We start from the raw sequence: 19,083 nt of genomic DNA, 5'->3' as shown, positions 1-19,083 counted from the left end.
TGAGGGATGCCAATCATTTGGTCATTAATGCCAAAGTTGGAGAATACCAGTCAGTGTCATAGCTCGGGTTGCTAGCTAACATCTGCAGTCGTGCTGGTTCCCATGATGTGGATTTGCCCAAACATGATGATATTCTTCTTGACTACAAGGCCAAATAGGTCTTAAACAGGCACTAGATAATGATACCCTGGATGGGGCTGGGCATTAACACAGCAGCAACTTTGTTATGCACCAGGAGATCTTAACAGACAGAGGACAAATGAGAGCATGAGAGGGTTTATGACGCTCCTCTTCTGTTCTCCCACCTGTAAATTCAGGTTCTAAACTTCTACTGTATTCTCTGAGTGGTTTTTGAGAGTAGTGAGCACTCCATATCCTGTCTTTGAATATCTGAATGTGCATTCCCAATACAAACCTTTGATACAGGCAGAGATGGTGGAGCACTGAAGTGAGAGGGTCTCAAGAGTTGTCTGTAGAGGACTAGGTTAGGTGTAATGGAGGAAGGGGCTGTGAATTGAATGGAACCGTTGGGGTGTATAGGCTTGGCTCTGGTCTGGAGCTCGTGTGAGCGCTCTTCTTCCCTCTTGTGATTTCAGGCTCAGGCATGGACTTTTACTCCTGACAAGGAAACCAAGTATCTGCTGCGAGCAATGGTGGTTGTGAGGAGGAAAAACCCAGACCCCGTGTCTCCCAAAAGCATCCGTTATGCATTACGAATTGTTGGAGAGGGGGCGCTGGGCACCATCAGGGTAAGGAACTGGGGCCCACTGGGTAGTAGGAGGGGTACTAGCGTTGGATGGGGGTCTTGTGCTTCCCCTTTTTGCACAATTTGTACTGGAGATAACCAGTAAGAATTTACAGCAAAATTCCCAGACCTTGCTTTTGGTGGAGATAACAGAGCTGATTCTGGCAGCTTAATGGCAACAGCATGATGTAAATGTCCTGCCAGTTCAAATGTGACCTGCCTGAATCCTCTGAGATCACCCTCAAATCTTCTGTTCCAGACTGAACTAAGAAAGTCATTTGGCTCCTTGGGACTCCCAGCTCTCTCCTCTCATTCTGTCTGCTCTCCTTCTCCATTTGTTCTGCCGTCAGTCCAATTTTTAAGTGTGGTGGACACGACTGTTAAAGTTGTGCGGCCACAACGTAGATTTCCTCCTATTATCTGCAGATCTGTGCAGATACCTTCATTTTTTTTAAGGAATCAGAGCTAATAAAACAGTATTTTGTAAGTCATTGTCAATCATGTTGGATGGATGGGTAGAAAGGTCTTATAGGTACTTAGTCACTATAAATTGCATGCGAGTGGATGACTAGCCAAAAGAGAGTGGAATTCTTAGTACAGGCATGGAAGGACCGGCAGACAGGGCTCAACACTTGTGCCAAATGCAGCTGACCAGCTAGTGTCCTCACAGCCTCAAATGTGCTGCATCTTATTCCACAAGCAGCCTAAATAACAGTAGGAGAAAGCATCTGGAGGACAGATTGAGCCCCTTGGAGCCCTGTTAGTACATCTCCCAGGATGTGCCAGGTCCTACACAAAGTAGGGAGCCCTTTGCACTGCACTGTGTGGGCCGAGGGATCAGCACGTGGAGAGATAAGTGGTGGCTACACTCGACTGCTACGCTTGATGTGTAGCAGTGACCTTTGTGTGGCGGATTTGAATTCCAGGCACAAAAAGAGTACCTGGACCTTGGAAATGTTCTGGTTGGTGACCTGCAAAGCTGCAGCATTGTACTGCTAAATGATGGGATCTGTTCGCTGAAGTACACCCTCAGCGTGGAACAACTGATCACCGGGCCTTGTGACCCCGAGGAGGTCTGCAGCGATCCGCTGGGTACTGTAAGGGAATTAGCATGGGATGGGGGCTTGACCTTCTCTTTTCTGCAGAATTGTTCTAGCATGACCTTGGAGGTTGGGCTACTAGCTTACTAGCTTGCATCTATTCCCATAAGTGCTTTATTAAGGTACCCATGTTTTATATGATAGAAGTATGCTTGAGGGACTATCTCCATGTGTGGTACAGCGTGTGGGTGTGGTACAACTGTGGGTACTACTTGTGCTGTGGTAGAAACATTTCGTCATCATTAACTTTGCCAAATCTTTCTCTGGAAACATAAGTAGCTTCCTGTTCCCATCACTTGAACAAAAATATCTGTGCTGTTCTTTTGCTTGAAGTTTGTGTGTGTGTGTGTGTGTGTAATTCTGAGAAAAAAATTAAAGCAGGCAAGGTTTGTTTACATTTACTAAGGACAGAAGAAGATGTTTTTCATGGGCTATTAGATTGTTACATTTTAAAGATCCAACTTGAGGCACATATAATTAAGCAAGCCAGAATAGGGAGGAAGAAATGTTGGGAGACTCATCAGAGAGAGTTTCCACTTAACGAGCTCCCCTTACAATCCAATGGAAAAGAGGCTACCCAGACCCTGGGTTGTAGAAACAAGATAGCCAGAAGTCACAGGGAGTTGTGCCACTGAGCACAGCACTGGTATGATGGCAATTATAATCCTGCGTTGGTGTTTGCACTTCACAAAGTATGTGAAGGTGCTTTTTCATGGAGGTGCATGGGTGTGCAGGGGGCAGTCGTTGAAATAATACAGATGTGCACACTCTCACCCTCTGTGTGTGATTTACATCATCTTATGTGCGTGCTGAAGGAAGAGATCCCTCAACCATTGAGAAGTGTCTGCTCCTTTGCTTAGGTGACTTTTCTATCTTGCTAGAAAAAGCATAGCCCAGAGCCTGACAATTGAAGGTAGACCAATTTGGACCTTAAAATAAGATGCAATTTCTCAGCAGAGAATGGAGTTAAACAAAGGAGCTTCCCAGAAGAAATGGTGCAGTGCAACCCTTAGCTGCCTTTCTAGAGGACCTCCTTTGTGGAAGTTCCCTGCTCTTTGCCTTCCAATGGCAATGTTGGGTACTCCCAATGAGCTGCTTACAGTTGTAGTCTGGGAATCCCAACTTCAACACCTGAAGTTGGTCCTAATGATTAGGCACAGGGGAGCAGTGGCTTGAGTGCAAGTAGCCTTAAGGAGCTGTGTGCTGAGCACAGGTGTGGTGTAAAAGATCAGTGATGCCAAGAGCTCATATCACCTCTTTTCTCCTACAGCTTTAGAGCTGGAACACTCCAGAGGGACAATCCCTGCAAGGTCGAAAGCTTTTGTTCGAATAACAGTCAGGCCAGCCCGTCGGCTGCATTATACCTGGTCAATCAAATATGCTATTTGCACGCCCACAGGTGAGAGATGGGTTTTCTGGGAAAATCATTTCCCTCCCAACCAAGTAGACTGTGCTGCAACAGGCTAAGCTGCACAGTTCCCAGTGTATGAGTCACGCCTGATGAAACCCCTGTGCTGAGCACTTTACCAGAGCCAGATCCTGTATGCCAGATCCTTTTTGCTGCACCTTTTGCCATCAGATATGATTGAGCCATGACGAACAGACAGGGAGAGCTCCAAGTTTCCTGCTGCTGTGGTCATAAGACTCCCTGCTCCTCTGCATGATCACAGTCTTTTATGATGTGTCCTGAAGCGTATTCTGAGAGCTTCAAGCAATCAGTCCTATGCAGCTAGGGTCCTTTTTGCAGATCTGGATTGGTCCCTGTAGAAGAAAGAATGCAGCTGAACTAGAAAAGGCATGAAGAGGGGCAACAGGGATGTTCAGAGGTGGGGAACACCGTTTGTACAAGAGGCTAGTTAGACAAGGAGTTTCCAGCTTAGGAAGTGGAGAATGGCAATGCCACATGAATGGTATGGAGAAGACAAGATATAAGCAGCTGTTCATAATTTTTCCGTGTGAAAACAAGGGGCACTTCATAAAATGACTAGGCTGTAGGCTTAAATCAAAAAAAGAGGTTTTCACATAGTGCAGAACTAAACTGCGTAAATACACTGTTGTAAAGGATCACATTCATAGTCTTTTGGTGATCTCTAAATGCAGAAGTCAAGGTACAACTAGAAGTCAGTGGTTTAGAGGTTTTCAGAAACTGCCAAAGAAAAGACTGTGTACAAGTCCTTTTCTTTCTTTCTTTCTTTGGTCCGGGTAGGGCCTCTCTCCATTTTTGTCCCAGACAGCTGCCCCTTAATGGTGCATGACTACTTTTTGGTGTTTCTTTCTCTCCCAAGCTACAGAACTGGTGAGCACAAAAGAGGAGCAGCAGCCCCTCTGCTGCATCGTAGCAACAGGCATCTACCCAGCTCTCTGCATCGTGGATGCCTGTTCAGCAGGGAGTGCCAGAGGTATCAGCAAGGTGCACCTCTGGAGGCTCTTTTCCTTGGACACGCTGAATGAATACTTGGACCAAGATCCAGCTCCCAGCGAGCTCACCTACAGAGTTCCCACAAGGCACAGGTGAGATGAGGAGGTGGATCAGAGGATCTTTCAGTCCTTCGCATGAGCCAGACAGATGCTGTGACCATTGGCTTGTGTTGCAACTCATTGCTGCATAGCACTCTGTTATTCCATCCCAGCTGCTGCAGGGAGTTGCTCACTTCCACTTCTCTGCTTACCCTCCCTAGAGAGGAGCCACAGAAACAAAGAATAAGTTAATTGCAATGGACTTCTAAAAGTCTCTGGACTAACCCCTTGCTCAAAGCAGGGACAACTAAGTCAGTTTGCTCAGGTCGTTGTCCAATTCAGTGCTGAATATCTCTGAGGGCAAAGAAACCACAGCTTGTCTGGGTGCATGATTTCAGTGTTTGGCCACTTGCATGGTAAAAACTTTCTTCCTAGTATCTGATTGGAGTATCTTGTGTTGCAACTTGTGCAGCTGCCATCCCTGAGCCCTTGCTTCATCAGGCTGAACAAATCCAGGTCTCTTAGTCGCTCCTTGTAAGTAATGTGCTCCAGCCCTCAACCATCTTGGTGGCCCTCCACTGGGCCTGCTCCAGTATGTCAGTGATTTCCTTGTACTGGGGAGTTGAAAAGATGCCTCAGCTAAGCAGAGTTCCTATGCCACTCACTCTCATTAGGCACATATAAAAGTTTTTGGAGAAAATCAAAAGACCTGCCTCACACCCAGTATCCTTTCTCCCAAAATGGCCAAGAACATAAGGTCAGAGAAGAATTATAAGTAAGAAAGAGAGCCAGTGTAGAATGACCCTTTCCCCTGTCATGCCCTGCTAACCCTTCTTCCTGCCTCAATTTGATCTCTTCTTTTTCTCCTGTGACCAGCACATGCTTGATCCCTCCAGTATATACCCCTCTGCTGCTGGATTTCAACTTTGGGGCTGCCCCAATAGGCTCAGAGCCTACCCTTGTGATGCTTCTGCTGGTAAACAAGGGTGTGGTGCCTGTGGAGTGGTAAGTGGTGCTTGCTGGAGCTCAGTCTTCTTTCTGGGTCTGTCTGGGGATATGGAAATACTCATAGTGGCCATGAGAGGTTTGCAAATTAATAGGCTGGATTTTGTAGGTGCGGCTTGTGTTGTGAAGCTGCGACTGAGATCTGTTCGTGGGTCTGGGTGGGGAAGCAAGCAACGAATGGCAGACAGTTCTGCACATCAGACCTGATGAAACATAATGTGTTCACCAGCTGGGCTAAGCCTGGCTGACTGAAGACACCAATCATGGCCCCAGGGAAGTTTTGTTACCCTGTTGCTGACCAGCTGACTGGTTCCCTAGGGCCTTCCTGTTTCCTTCTGATCAGAAGATGGACATGGAGCACTGGGCAGAGGATGCTGAGTTTAGCCCCCATGAGCTGCACCAGATGAGAATTCAGGATAACCAACTCTTCAGTGTTTCCCCAAAGTCAGGAAAACTTCTTCCAGGACAGGAGGAATCTATCCAGCTCTCACACAGGTAACAGCAACTACCTGTACTTCAGAGCCTCATGCTGTGTGCCAGGACATCACATGCCATCAGTCCCCTGTGTTGCCATGCCAGATCCTTTCCCTTCACATGCCCCTTGCCCAGCAGAGATTGGGCAAGTCCCTGTGTGTGTCCAGTTTCTGGACCCCACAAAGCTTGTCTTCCTCTGGAAAATGTTGTTAATGTCCTTTAACACTGCAGTGCAAGAGGCATTTATCGTGACATGCTGGGGACACTGGTCTGCCCTGACCTGACAGCTGGGGAGATGAACAAGATGCTGCATTTCCTGTGGTTTTGGTTATACAGTGATATTCTTATTTTTGTTATCAGCTATTGCTGCTAGCTCTTGTGTGCCTCTGGAGGGTATGAAGAAAACTGAACGCCTCCCCTTTCACAGCAGACTTGAGCTGAGAAGTACTGGCATTTCAAATGGTGTTGGCCTAGAAACTTGGGACCCTAAATTGGTGTATGACTAAAATCGACATTGCACCACTCGTTCTCATACAAACATAACTGCCCCCCCTCCCTCTCTGTGGCCCTTACGCAACAGTGACTCTTTAGCTGGGAAGTGAATTGTCTCTAATCTACGTGTGACCCCGATTCTGTCACCCTGGGCACAAGGTTGGTTTCTAATGTTTTCCTCTCTCTCCTCTTTCACTGCTAGACATGATTTCATTGGCACTGATCACCTCCCTGTCCTGCTGAAGGTCTCCTATGGCCATGAGATTTTGGTAAGATAGCAGGTATCTCTTGCTTCTGTTTGCAGAACAGCAGCAGGTAGGAACTGAATTACGAGGTGTTTTCCCCAGAAGCTGCATGGCCTGCAGGGGGCTGTGGGCTTCCCCTGGATTCTGCACTGGCCAGGCAGTAACACAGGACCAAGCAGAGACGTAAAACCAACCTCCTGACAAACTCATGGTTCCAGCACAGTGTTATGTGGCAGTGCACTGGCTAAATAGCCCTTGGATGGAGCATCTGCTGGTTTTCCCAGCAAGGGAATCTTTAAAATTGTTATTATTAATGTTTTTATTTTATTGGTGGTGTTAGTGCAGAATTGCTTCCTCCTCCAAGCCAACTCCAAGTCCAAAATAGCCCTCCTGGTTTTTACGGTCCCTGCATGCTTTCCACACTCAAATATATGAAGAGGATTTCTGCGCTTGCTTCCCCACATTTCATCTGCCTCACTGTGAGTTCTTCCACGCATTGATCCTGGACTTAGCTCTGCAGCCCATCCAACTTCTCTCATATGCAGCTTTCCGGAATCTCTCCATCTCATCAGCTCTCTATGCTCTTCAAAACCCCCTGGAATGTGCTTTTCTCCAGAAGTACCACTTGCACTGGCTGCAGTTTGGGGACATATGTGCTGGCACAGGGTTGGCAGAGCATCTTCCAGCTCTGGAGGTATGGAGGCAGCTGCTTCCCCAGACCCAGAAGGTGCTCCCTGCATTCCTGGTTGGCTGTTCCTGCTGTAATCCTGATGCCTTTGTCCACCCACTTCTTGCTCCTTCCAATGGCGAAGGAGCTTCCTACTCATTCTTCCTGCATCGCTGCTTGCTGAAGCATCCCAGAGCCGATCTGCAGTGTGTTTTCCCTGGGCATTTCCTCAGGCTTGGAACTAATTTCTCTCTCTCCCTCTCTCTCAAACTGTCAGTTAGAGTCAAAGTCACCTTGTGCTCTGCCGGGCACAGCTCATGCCCGGCTGAGCCTTCCTGTCTGTCTCTGAAGTTTCCTATGAGACCATTGTGTTCACACATCTCTTTTATTTTTCTTTTCTTTCAGGACTGTTGTCAGCTGAAAATCCAACCCTTTGACCAAGCTGTTCAAACAGTGGCTTAACTGTGCCTTCCCTCAAAGCCCTTGGACAGGCTCCCTGTGCTCTGCCTGCCTGGCACAATCCTGAGAGTGGATGTTAGCATTTCACCAGCTGGCCAGTGAGGGAATAGGCTCTGGAGCACTAGCAGCCTATGGGGCACACATCCTCTCTTGCCACATAGCCAGTGGCTTTCATGGCTACCAGAGGCCACCACCCTACCCCATGCTGTCACTGCAGAAGGGGCTGAAAAATCTCGGGAGGCCCTGGGGATGATAAAATACCCCTGGGTGCTTTGGAGCTCTGGCAATAGGACGCCAATGCAGAGACCTGGAGCAGTGCAGGTGGTCACAACCTGCAGGGATGCATAGTGCCAGTACTGAACTACTAATATCAGAAAGTAGAAATGGAAGAGGTTCCTTCTTCTGCAGAGGGGGCAGCTGAGGGGCTGAACACAGTGTGCTTTCATTCCTTTCAGTCATGGCATGAAGAGCCCAGAGCTGCCAGCCCCATGGCAGAGACTGTTTTAAGCACGCTCACATGCCAGAATTAAACAGATCCTCACCCAGAAATCCAGTAAAATGTGCAGAATATATGCTAAATTTAAGGGAAGCAAATGCCTTAAAGTTGCCCCAAAAGTTAAGCTTTGGAAATTTGAGATAGCAACAATAAGCAGAGGTAGAGACCATAGGACTGGGGTATTGCCTAGTTATTCTGTCAAATTCCAAATTCGGAGCAGTAATGTTAGCCAGCTGCAAGCCAATGCATGATTTTCTTGGGGTGTCCAAACTCACCTCTGTAACAACTCTACACATGCGGACAGATTTTGACCTCCTACTCCTCTGCTTCCCCAGTAGAGTCTGCCTGCTTCATCTTCAGGAGGAGCTCCCTCTCCATCGCTCCGTCCCCACTCAGTGGCCACCTTTCAGTCCTGAGGTGATGGGATTTATAGGTGCTCTGAAGGACGCAAACTGATTTCCTATTGGCAATTTCTTCTGACTGCAGGATGAAACTTCTGTAGACTTGTGTGTTACCCACTCCCTTGTGCAGGAGGGAAACGGGGCCTCCCGCTGCCTAATGCTCTCACAGGTTGTCCTTTGCCTCATCACCATAGCCTGCCTGTAAGAGTGCAGCTGTGACCTTGCTCTCAGAGCTCTGGGATAGTTTGGCCAGGCACAATCTGCAGCCCTCAGCAGTTTTAGTAGGAAAAGCCCAGCTGGCTGAAGGTGTTGCGGGATGAGGTAGGCTAGTTCCCAGAACTTGCTGGAGAGAAAGGCTGGATCCCAGGGATTATCCCTGAGCACACAAGATCCATAAACTTGAAGTGTTTGCACTTGACTTCATAGCTGCTAATTAGGTATTGTGAGATGTTGTCACCTGCAGCATGTGTTCTCCATGTAGCTGCCCTCCCTGGGGAATCTGGTGTCTCTATCCCCTCATGCTGTAAGTCATTGATGTGGGACAAAGTCTATACACTCTGGAAGGAGAACTGATTGCAGTAGGTCTTCACTTTTCTCCACTTGTCTCCCTTTTAGTAGTAGTACTCTAACTGTCACATCCTGTGTCTATGGAAACTGATGACAGTTTTTCCTCAGCAGTTGTGGTCTGGTGGAATCCAAGCTGGCTTTTGGACTCAAGTAATATAAATGGAGTTTTCACTCACAAAGTTCAGGAAGGTTCCTGTCCCTTTTTCCCCTGCAGTTTGAAAGTGTCAGCTCTTGTCCTCCTCCTATTTTGCATTGCATCTGGCTTTCTGAGGCCCTCAGGAGGCTGAATGCCTATGTGGTGCTTTGAAAAGATCCCATGTTGGACCTTGTTAGCATCGTATTTCTATTCTTCTCTCCCTCCTCCCTTTGCTTATGGAGCTGAACTGGAACAGGTTGTTTCGGAGGAATCAGCGTTCTCTGCTCTTTTTTAAGCAGCTGATACAGTATCTCCTGCAGGTGTCTGCCCAAGGCATTTGCCATTGCAAACATCCTCTCCCTATTTTTCTGCATATGCACTTGAAAAATAGCCATGCTTTAGGCTTAGCTAATTGTGAATTGCGGCAGCTTAGCTCCCTTTGGCTCATTCAGGGACGTTACTAGCTCTGTGACTGCTTTACAACCTCTGTCTCTAGGTAGACAGCTCAGGGGTCCTTTGGGGTGATCCTGCAGGAAATTGTGCATCGTGACTCATCTCTAGCTTGATTGTAGTTTTCTCAGAATGCAGAATCCTGTGTCTCTTCCTTCCATGAAATAGCTCTATAAATCTCTCCGCTTTGCTTGAAGTGCCTGGCAGCTGCTTTGCTAACAGGATACTGTTGGTCATTACTTGATCACTTAAAATTCAATTGGGATCTTCTTGCAGCTTTTGGACTGTTAGACACATTCTTGGAGCAGGATGTCCTCCAGAGTGAGGACATCCAGATGGTCCTTTCCAAGAGGAGGCCATTACTTACATAAAATCCTGTCTTTCCAAAGGATTTGGCTGTCACAGCTACACACTCTCCTATGTACAGTCTAGATGCTTTGATTCATGTAGAATTTCTACCATATGCTTGCAAAGAGAAGCACTGAGGCTGGTGCCTGACATAGCAGGGAGAAAAGTATCTTTTCTCTGAAACAAGATGCAAACCTTTCAGAGAAGAGCCAACAGTTGAGCGGGCTCTCCATCTCCTTGCTTTTTTCTTAGGACACACTGTTCCGGTATTACCAACTTAAATCTGTAACTGTGTTTCCCTCAGCTTGCAAAGCCCTTCAGAGTCTTTGTGCAGTTGTTAGTGATGGGGCCAAGGCCTTGTGAGAAAGTGACTGCATTTCTTTCCACTGTAGCTGAACTTCAGCGGCGTGACGGTGGAAGAGGACCAGCGGTACATTCATTTTGCCTCCACTAAACACCTCTTCACGCCCATTGCCATTGGGACCTCGCACCCCCCCACACAGGTGAGCATCCTGGGGCCGAAGCCAGCAGCAGCAGAGGGAAGGAGTTAGTGTTACTGTGTCCCAAGGATAGGCAGTGCCTGAGGCATTTCCGAGGGAACAGAATGGCTTCCACAGGAAAGCATCACAGCAGAACTTTGAGACTAATACTAGGCAGAGCCTGGAAATGGCTGCTGGGATGGCAGCAGGGAAAGTACCTCTCACCACCTCCAGTTTGACAAGATTTGGCATTTGCTCTAGCCAGAATGCTTATGAGGTATGTTGGGCTGTTCTGCTATTCTCTTGCATTGGATCCAAGTGAAGACTTGTCTAGCTGCTCCAGGCACTCTGGAAATAAATCCTAATTAGTTTTTTAGTAAATTAATTAAACTTCCTTAAATACTTATTCAGCAAAAAAGGCAGCTTTGATTCTGTTCTGCCTAATTTACTTTGGAAATGAACAAGTCTGAATTGAATTAAGATCACTTTAATACGAGTGGTTTTGCATTTCAAGTAATCCGCTTTACAGTGATCCCTTTAGCTAATTTGTATTAATTTTCTCCTAGTCTGAATTTGCAGGGCACCACTTGAAGAGGCACTGTAGTTATCAATGTACGCATGCAGTGATAAACCCTCAGCACAGCCTCCTATCAGAGCCTCAGTGATAAATCCTGACACTACGAAGTCTCCTCATTCCTAGGAGACAAGCTGACTAATTAATTATTAATGCTTATCAGAGTTCTCTGGGGAAGTGTTAACTAGTTTAACTTTTGCATGGGATAATAAGCACTGGTCTCTCTGCCTCACTTCAGATTTATGAACTCTACAATGGTGGTTCCATGCCTGTGATGTTTGAGGTTCAGCTGGACAACATCGTGAGAATCCAGGAGGAGAATTTTCAGCATCCTGTGTTTGTCTGCTTGACTCCTAGAGGAGAAATCCCCCCTGGCACAACAGGCCACATTGAGTGGATCTTCTCACCACTGGAAGCCAGAATGTACTTGGTAAGACCTTCCTCATGTCTGCCAGGAACAGGTGTTTTTTTTCTGTTGGTGTGTGCCTAAAATTCTTTAGATCTCTTATTGATGGTTGATCCATGTGATGCTACAGCTGAATTGAGCTCCATTCCTCCAAGAAGCAAAGAGTCTTGAGAGCAAATGAGTGGCAAGTCTGGTTGGGAAATGGAGCAGATAAATTGTTATCTGATAAACTTCTTCCCAAAGAACACTTCTTCCACAGTCAGAGTCATCTCAATGTGTATTTCTCAAGGACCAGTGACTAGGGATATAAACAGTATTTGATCAGGTTTCTGGTTCATTGTTGGCCTCCAGTAACTCCACCAAAGAGACTGAAGTCAGTGTCTTTTATCACTGCAGTGTACACTGCTGCAGCCCTCTGGAAACAGCCTTCCCAAAGACCTCTGTCCTAGGCTGCAGCAGGCAGACAGGACCATAGCTGGAGCACTACTTATTGTCCCACTCTGTGGTAGATGCATGGAAAAACCAATAAATTGAATTTTAAAACACCAACTTTTCCTTCAAGAGGGAGTCCCTGACATCTCATACAGTAACTGGCTAATTGAGTCCTTAACCAGCTTTCCTGGGTTAGCAGGGAAGGTCAAGGCCTGAAAGAGCAAAAGAGACTGGATTTATCCTCACCCGTGCATGTGGCGTTTTTAGACTAGTCCATTAGCAAGTACACTAGTTTCTTGGACAACCCTCCCAAATCTGACTCTGGACTGAATACTCTTATCTTGTCCAAGGCAGGTTGATGTTCCCATCCATATCCTGGGGGGTGAACCAGCTTTGATCACCTTCCAGGGAGTAGGCTACCATCCGAATACCGTAGGAGACACTGCCACATCCAGCGATGTGGATCCACCAAAATCCAATCCACTGTCTTCAGTCTTTCCAGGTTCTACTAAACTAACTGTGCCAGGGCAGGTAAGTCCAGATATGCTGATATGAATAATATGGTTAGTCCAGAAATGTGTGAGAGACACTGATGAAGTGGCCCCATCTAGCAGTAGCCTGTGTTGCAGGTGACGTCATTGCCATGAGATAGAGCAAGACATTTCCCTTCTAGCAGGTCATCTAGAGCCTAACTCATAAGAGCAGTTGTTCTGAAAGGTGCCTTGCTTCTACTGCCATTAGAAACAAAAAGATTTTAGGGTTTGTTCATTTTCTGAATTTTCTATTAAAAGTTACCCTACATCACAGATACTTTTCTTATTTGCAGCTAAAACACCTTTTCTTCTGTAATTCATTCACAAAACACTCCTGACATACCCAGTCAGGGCTTGGCTGCCTCCATTTCACAGCCAAACTCAGGTGATGCATAACCTGAACGCAGGCTGCAGGATGGTCACTAATTCAGACACATCCTGAGGAATGCATTTGACCTGTCACTGGCTCAGCAGGAGCTTGTTTGGCCTGGCTAGAGCTGGCCTGCCAGCCTCAGCAGTCTATTGTTAAACTCAGCCACAGATCCCAGCATAGTAAACCAGCGTTAGCAGAGGCATACTCCAGGCAGGTAAAGGATTCCTCCTGTGTGACACTAGCATGCCTAGCTTGGAGCCCATCCACAGCTAGATATGTTCTTTGGCTTCCAGCAGGGCAATTGCATTCCTGGGTATGGCAAAGAGAAGATGATTAAAAACTCCATCTCAGGCTGCCAACGAAGATTGTGTTCTACAAAGCTCTGTTGTCTGTAACCAGGAGTCGTTAGTTTCTCTAATGATCAGTGTAATTATTTAGAGTTTGCAGTGTGCCTGGAGAATGGGACAGGCTAGTAGCATACAAGGTGCAGTACGGAGCAGTTTCCCAAAACTTGCATTCAGGTCGATGAGGATTTTGCACCAGCACACAACTCGCATCTTTGCCTACCGAAGTAGGAAAAGGCCTGGATTGCAAGTGCTGCAGAGAGAATCTTGGTGCTACTGGTCCTTTGTGCTCCCGAGATCCTCTCCTGCCCCAGCACTAGCATTACATTCTATTCACTGCTCACTCAATCCCACTGCAACAGGGCTGTCCTTACTGCAAAGAGTCATTGTAACCAGAGCAAAAATGAGAGAAATATAACACTCCCTCAAGTTGTTATGGCAAAGGTAACTGGCTAATATTATCTATGAATTGCTGGGTAACCTGAAGATGACTGTGTGACTGCCCTTCTCCAATGGCCACATCTGTTCTTCCTTCACTGTTCTTCCTCCTGGTCTCACCTTGCTTCCTGCAGGCAGCCACCTTGTCACACCACAGGATTTGCCTTGGAAATATCCCAGACTGCACCAAAGCCAGTCGACTTGTTTTTCTCAACAGTATCTCGGAGAGTAAGGCTGTTGTGTTTGCCTGGCGGATAAGCACCTGTAAAGACAAGAGGGTGAGTCTTTCCTTCTCTTTCCTCCACAGTCTTCTCGCTCATCTCTATTGTGCCACAAAAGAACTTTCCACTCCATTTGCAACCAGACAATTAGAAACGATCCTGGGGACTTGGCTTTTGTACTAGCTGATGAAAGGAAAGGGCAGAAAAAAGTGAAAGCAAGGGTTAGGATATGGGGGGAAAGACAGGAGTTCAGAAGGGGAATCTGAAGACTTCAGTGAGGATACATGAACCTGGAACTACAGGATGCGATAACAAACCTCAGGACCCTGTCTGCCAACAAAGTCCATGGTTGTTCTTTGAATATGTCGGCTGCATCTCTCTCATGCCACATACCTCTGAAAAGGGGGGGGAATTCCCACAATCCTGTGTTTTCTGCAAAGAGAAGGCACATAGGAAGGTCCCAGGGCAGTGAAACAGCTTCTCTGTGGCTTTTTCCCGGCCTAGGTCTTGCAGATTGCTCCAGAGTCAGGGGTTCTGCAGCCTGGAGAGAGCATCCCCTGCTTCATCACACTGCAACCTTCAGGGAGTGCTTCCTTCTACAGCATAAATCTGGTGTGTGAGGTGAGACCCAGTTTGCTCCATAGTGCTGGCCAGCACTTCATTCCTGAAGATACTGAGCTTCATCTCTCCTGATGCTTTAAGCATCTCTCTATGTGGCTCACTAGATGAAGTGTAATTATGCAACATGTGGCTCTGTGAGTTGAACCCAGCTACTAGAAGTCACAGTTTGAATGACAGTGGCTTTCATTGGGTGTCAAAGGCTTAAATATCTGTAAAAAACAAATCTTGCTTCTTTAATATTAGTGGGGGGCACAGACTTGCAGTAGTGTCCCTCTGGACACTTTCCAGGTGTCTTTTGGCAAGAGATTGTGTCTTCTCTGTGTAAGTCTTATAATAGCACTGTTCTCTCCCCTTCCTGCCACTGCAAGACATGGAAAGTGAGTGGGCTTCTGGCTGGGACCTCCTGGAAGGGAGGAATTGGTGACAGGCATGGACTTGAGCCAGAGACCATGTTATCTGCAGCTCCTTTCTAGCCCTGCTCCCTCCAATCATGGTTTGCTTCATAGGTGGTCATCCAAGAGTCCCTGGTTCAGTATGAGAGGGACCTGCAGGAGTGGGAAAAGGAGAAGGAACGGCAGGCTGTGGAATTCACCATCACAGAGAAGGACCTTGGGACTAAGAAGAAGCCAAAGTCACCTGCAGGGGTAAGTGCTGCCAGAACTTTACACCAGCTTAGCTAAGCTCAGAAACAGCTGCCAGAGTCAACAAGAAATGTTCTTTCAGAAAATCTAGGTAAGTTGATAAGAGGGCATGAGGCTCTGATCTACTCAAGATCTCATAGCTAGTCTGTAGATAGTGGAAAATGAAATCCTGGTTTCTAGCCAAGAATCACCTCACAAACTCTGAAATTGCTAATGATCATCTGAAATTTGGAAGTGCATGAGAAGCCTTAGGAAAAACAAAGCCAGTGGCTCTGGAAACTGATAATTGGATTTTTAACCATGAATAAACAGTGGAGAGAAATGTGTAACTACGAGTAAGAATGTAGCCCAAGTGAAGAATGGGAGGATGAGATCACTGACTCTGCTGGGACAAAGTAAAACAAAATCCTGGAGTCTTGTTCTGCTCTGTATCTTTCCTACATGGCAATTTATATTTTCTTTTCTTTTTCCCCCTCCCCCACCGCAGAGGTCATCAGATTCTGCTGAGACAGAAAATCTTCTTGAATCCTCAGCTGTGATCAGGAAATACACGGTAAGTCAGGCCTGTCTCACCCATAGTTGAATCAAACTGACTGCTTTAGAAAAGAGGCAGATGCTGGATATCACAGCGTGGGAGCCTGGACAGAGAGCACAGTGGGATTTGTAGCTTCAAGGCTTTGGAAGACAGACCATTTGGAGGAGCCAGAAGAATCAGACTGTCTGGCTGTGTCCTGTGGGCAGTAACTTTCCAGCTGAGGTGAACGGGAAGTGAAATTGGAACCAAATGTGCACCCATGACTGGAGAAAGGGGGAAGGGTTTCCAATAAGCAGAAAAGATGCACACGGACAGGGCAGTTGGTACCTGGACTGGTTTCACGCGGGGACCACAATGCAATGTGTGCCATGATGGAAAGCAGCAGGGCCCTGGCATGACGTGGTGCAGACTTTGTCCTCACTACTAAAAGAGCTGTGCCTTGGGGGAAGCTGCAGGCAGGAACTGCTGTGATTTAAGTGTGCAGAAGGCTTTAAAGCTCAACTGGCCTGGTTCATCTATGTTTCCCCTCAAGTTTGCACAGCTGTGTGCACTGCTGGAAAATACAGCTTTTCCAGCAGTGGTGGCAAGGTGTGAGACAAGGTCCCAGTGAAAGCTCTGCAGAACTGCCTGGGCCTAAAGGCAGAGCCACGCTGCATTTACAGCTGTCAGCAGGACATGCTGTGGGAATGACAGGGCTTGTGGAGAACCAGCTAACCCAAGATGTGGAAGGGTTCAGAGGAGCTGACTTGAGACTGGGCCTGAGCAGATTGACTCAGCTAGGAGACACAGCTTGTTATCTCAGGACTGCCACCACAGTAAGGCTGTAGCCGTGCTCCTGGGACCCTGCAGAGTGCCTCTGCACGCCCTGCGCTCTCCTGTGGGACGGTATCTGCTTGGGGCAGCTCTAGCTTGGACTGTCTGCCCTGTGCTGCTAGGTGTCATCAGTGATGCAGGTCAAGGCTTTCACTGGGATGAACATAAGGATGGTTGGGGAAAAATAAACACAGTTGCATTTAGTCCTCTAGAGTTTTAGCTCCTAGTCACAATTTAGAGCCTGCAATCACCTACTGTGTCTGAGTCAGGAGCGGTGAAGGCCTCTGACCTCATTCCCGGAGGCTGGACAGCTATGGTTCAAAGGTCATCGAAGTCCTGTGATGGCTGAGGGCTTCTCCAGAGCTGGGTGGGTCCTTCTGGCCCAGGCTTGTGGACTACTCCTGCCCTAAAACTTCCCCAAAGCTGACTGCTGGTAATGCAACCACAAACTGGCCCAGGTAGTGTGGCTGGAGCCAGTTCCTGCTTTCCTTCCAGGCTCAATTTCCACATGCATTCCTGCATATCCCTTCTCCCACAGCACTCCTGATGTGTTTGGAAGAGCCGAGATGATCTCCCAGAGTTTCACAGGGATGGACTGGAGTACAACAGCTCCAAGTGCCCTAGGGAGACCCTGAAGCCCCACTGACACTCGGGGCTGGCACACTAGGCAGTGAGGAGGGAGCAGACCTGATTTCCAGCATGGCTGCTTGTGCCTGATAACAGTACTGCAGTGCCAAGACCATTTTGACGCTGTGTCCTGTCCAGGATCTTGTGGCTCTGGCTGCTGGGCTTTCCAGTTCCCATGCCTGTGCTCACACCTACACCAGCCTCCCTATGGCCCAAGGAGCAACTAAGTACCTGCCATTTCTTTTTCTCCAACAGACATTACCCCCTATTAAATACCACCCTATGCCCAATCTGCCAGCTGGACACTTTCAGAGGAGGCTGCTGTTGGACAAAGAAGCCAGCCAGGTGTGGATCAAACCAGAGCCTCCCAAGCCCATCCTCTTACACCTTGGTGTGACAGCCAGGTCCTACTCTGTTGAGGACTTCTTCAGTAACTTCACCTCGGAGTTCCCCAAATACTTCTTGTCCCGGTAAGAGATCCAGCTTTTTGGATTGGCATCTTCATCTGATCCAAGGCTGCCCATGCTGTGATACGCACTGAACTTGTAGGTCTGCTCTGTTCATTTCCAGTGCCTCAGATTTAGGCAAGAGGTGCCTTGCTTTCCCCAGCATTAGCTGACATGATCTATTTCTCTCCCTCCCTCAGAAGGGAGATAGTGTCAGAGCTCAGTGCTCCCCTTTTATGACAGTGTCCCTGCTGCTGTCACAAATGCAGCAGTTCCCATTCCTCCCCTGGTTCCCTGCACTGCTCCCTGCTTGCCTGCAGTTCTGCTGCTCGGCCAGGGCGTTGCAGATCTTTGGTAGTTTGGTTCAGTAGTGCTGGCACTGATGGAACAACTTCTTCTTTCCCAGCCCCTTCGGTGACTGGCCCTTGGAGAGCAAGTTTGTGGATGGGAGTAGGGACAGATGCAGGATGGACGTAGACCCCAAATGGCTGTCCCTGGCTGCTGCTTCCAAACAGGAGCTGCAGATAGTGAGTGACATACTCACAGGTGTCATCAGGTGCGTGTCCCTTCACCCTCACCCAGTTTGGAGCCCCTGTCCTCCAGGGGAGTGCATGCAGCCATGCAGCATGGCCAGCCCTCTGCTAATTGCAGAGGAGTGTGTGCACTCCTGCTGCACCAGAACGGGGGATCCAGCCTGCCAAAGGCTGCCCTGGGGACTATGAGCTCAGGAGTCCTGGTGTGACAGCCAAAGGCAGGGTCTTGCTGCCCAGCTAGAGGCTGGGCACATCTCTGCATAGTGAACGGTGTCACTGCCCAGGGACCAGGGCGCCCTGCCTGCCATGATCTTGGCTGCATTGGGATTCACCTATTTTGTCTGTCAGCTGCAGAAATGTAAAGAACTAGTGCTGGGCAGGCAAAGGTAGTTTCTTTTGCTCAAGCAATCTTGCTGCCTCCCTTAGGCCCAGAAAGCAAGAAGGGACAGACTAAACATTGCCATCAGTCAGGGTTTTCCTGATTTGTAATGTTTTGTAATGATCCTCTGGGGTCATCCAGATATCTGGTTTGATGGGACTTATCCCTTATTTTGCTCCTCCCAGAGGCCTCTTGGAGAATGCTCAGTTCCATGACGCAGTGAGAAGAAGCCTGGATGAGCCCATTCCATATTTCTCCCAGTTCCGGTGTGCAGAATTAGCAGAGCTCCAGGACAGGAGACGGAGCTCCACGGTCCCCTCCAAGGTCTCTGCTTCGCCAGATCTTTACCCTGAGAAGAATGGAGAGAGAAAAGAAATGCTGCAGGAAACCTCTCCCAACAATGATTTGCTGGAGTCTTGGGAGATTTTTCACCATGAGCAGTTGAGGCAACAGAAGGAGTTGATGAGCAGGTGAGGAAGAGCTCACATGTAAAAGGCAAGAGCTGCATAGGCGGGAGAGCCATGGCAGCACACTGCCTGGTCAAAAACCCATTTTTCCTTTAGCCCTGCAGCATTTCTGCTGGGGAGTTCTGTCTGCTCTGGGTGGAAATCAATGCTAGCCCACCTAGCCCCTCTCTCCCAAGTGC

At 47.9% G+C, this 19,083-nt stretch overlaps 1 protein-coding gene across 1 annotated transcript in view; it reads left to right on the top strand.

Moving 5' to 3' along the window:
* Positions 1-19,083, top strand: part of CFAP65 (cilia and flagella associated protein 65) — a gene marked incomplete at both ends in the record, with an annotated part of 31,804 nt that overhangs the window by 11,359 nt on the left and 1,362 nt on the right. The window contains 17 exons of the mRNA XM_082001481.1: positions 597-749; positions 1,672-1,837; positions 3,116-3,244; positions 4,131-4,356; positions 5,179-5,307; positions 5,626-5,802; positions 6,476-6,542; positions 10,435-10,545; positions 11,334-11,525; positions 12,288-12,464; positions 13,756-13,899; positions 14,347-14,463; positions 14,970-15,107; positions 15,592-15,657; positions 17,335-17,549; positions 17,932-18,081; positions 18,623-18,907. Of these exons, the coding sequence (XP_081857607.1) occupies positions 597-749; positions 1,672-1,837; positions 3,116-3,244; positions 4,131-4,356; positions 5,179-5,307; positions 5,626-5,802; positions 6,476-6,542; positions 10,435-10,545; positions 11,334-11,525; positions 12,288-12,464; positions 13,756-13,899; positions 14,347-14,463; positions 14,970-15,107; positions 15,592-15,657; positions 17,335-17,549; positions 17,932-18,081; positions 18,623-18,907 (2,642 nt within the window). The remainder of the gene's footprint in view (positions 1-596; positions 750-1,671; positions 1,838-3,115; positions 3,245-4,130; positions 4,357-5,178; positions 5,308-5,625; positions 5,803-6,475; positions 6,543-10,434; positions 10,546-11,333; positions 11,526-12,287; positions 12,465-13,755; positions 13,900-14,346; positions 14,464-14,969; positions 15,108-15,591; positions 15,658-17,334; positions 17,550-17,931; positions 18,082-18,622; positions 18,908-19,083) is intronic.

Source organism: Phaethon aethereus (assembly GCF_964289735.1).
Source record: "Phaethon aethereus genome assembly, chromosome: 6".
NCBI classification, from domain to species: Eukaryota; Metazoa; Chordata; class Aves; order Phaethontiformes; family Phaethontidae; genus Phaethon; species Phaethon aethereus.
This window is presented reverse-complemented; position numbering and strand designations above follow the sequence as displayed.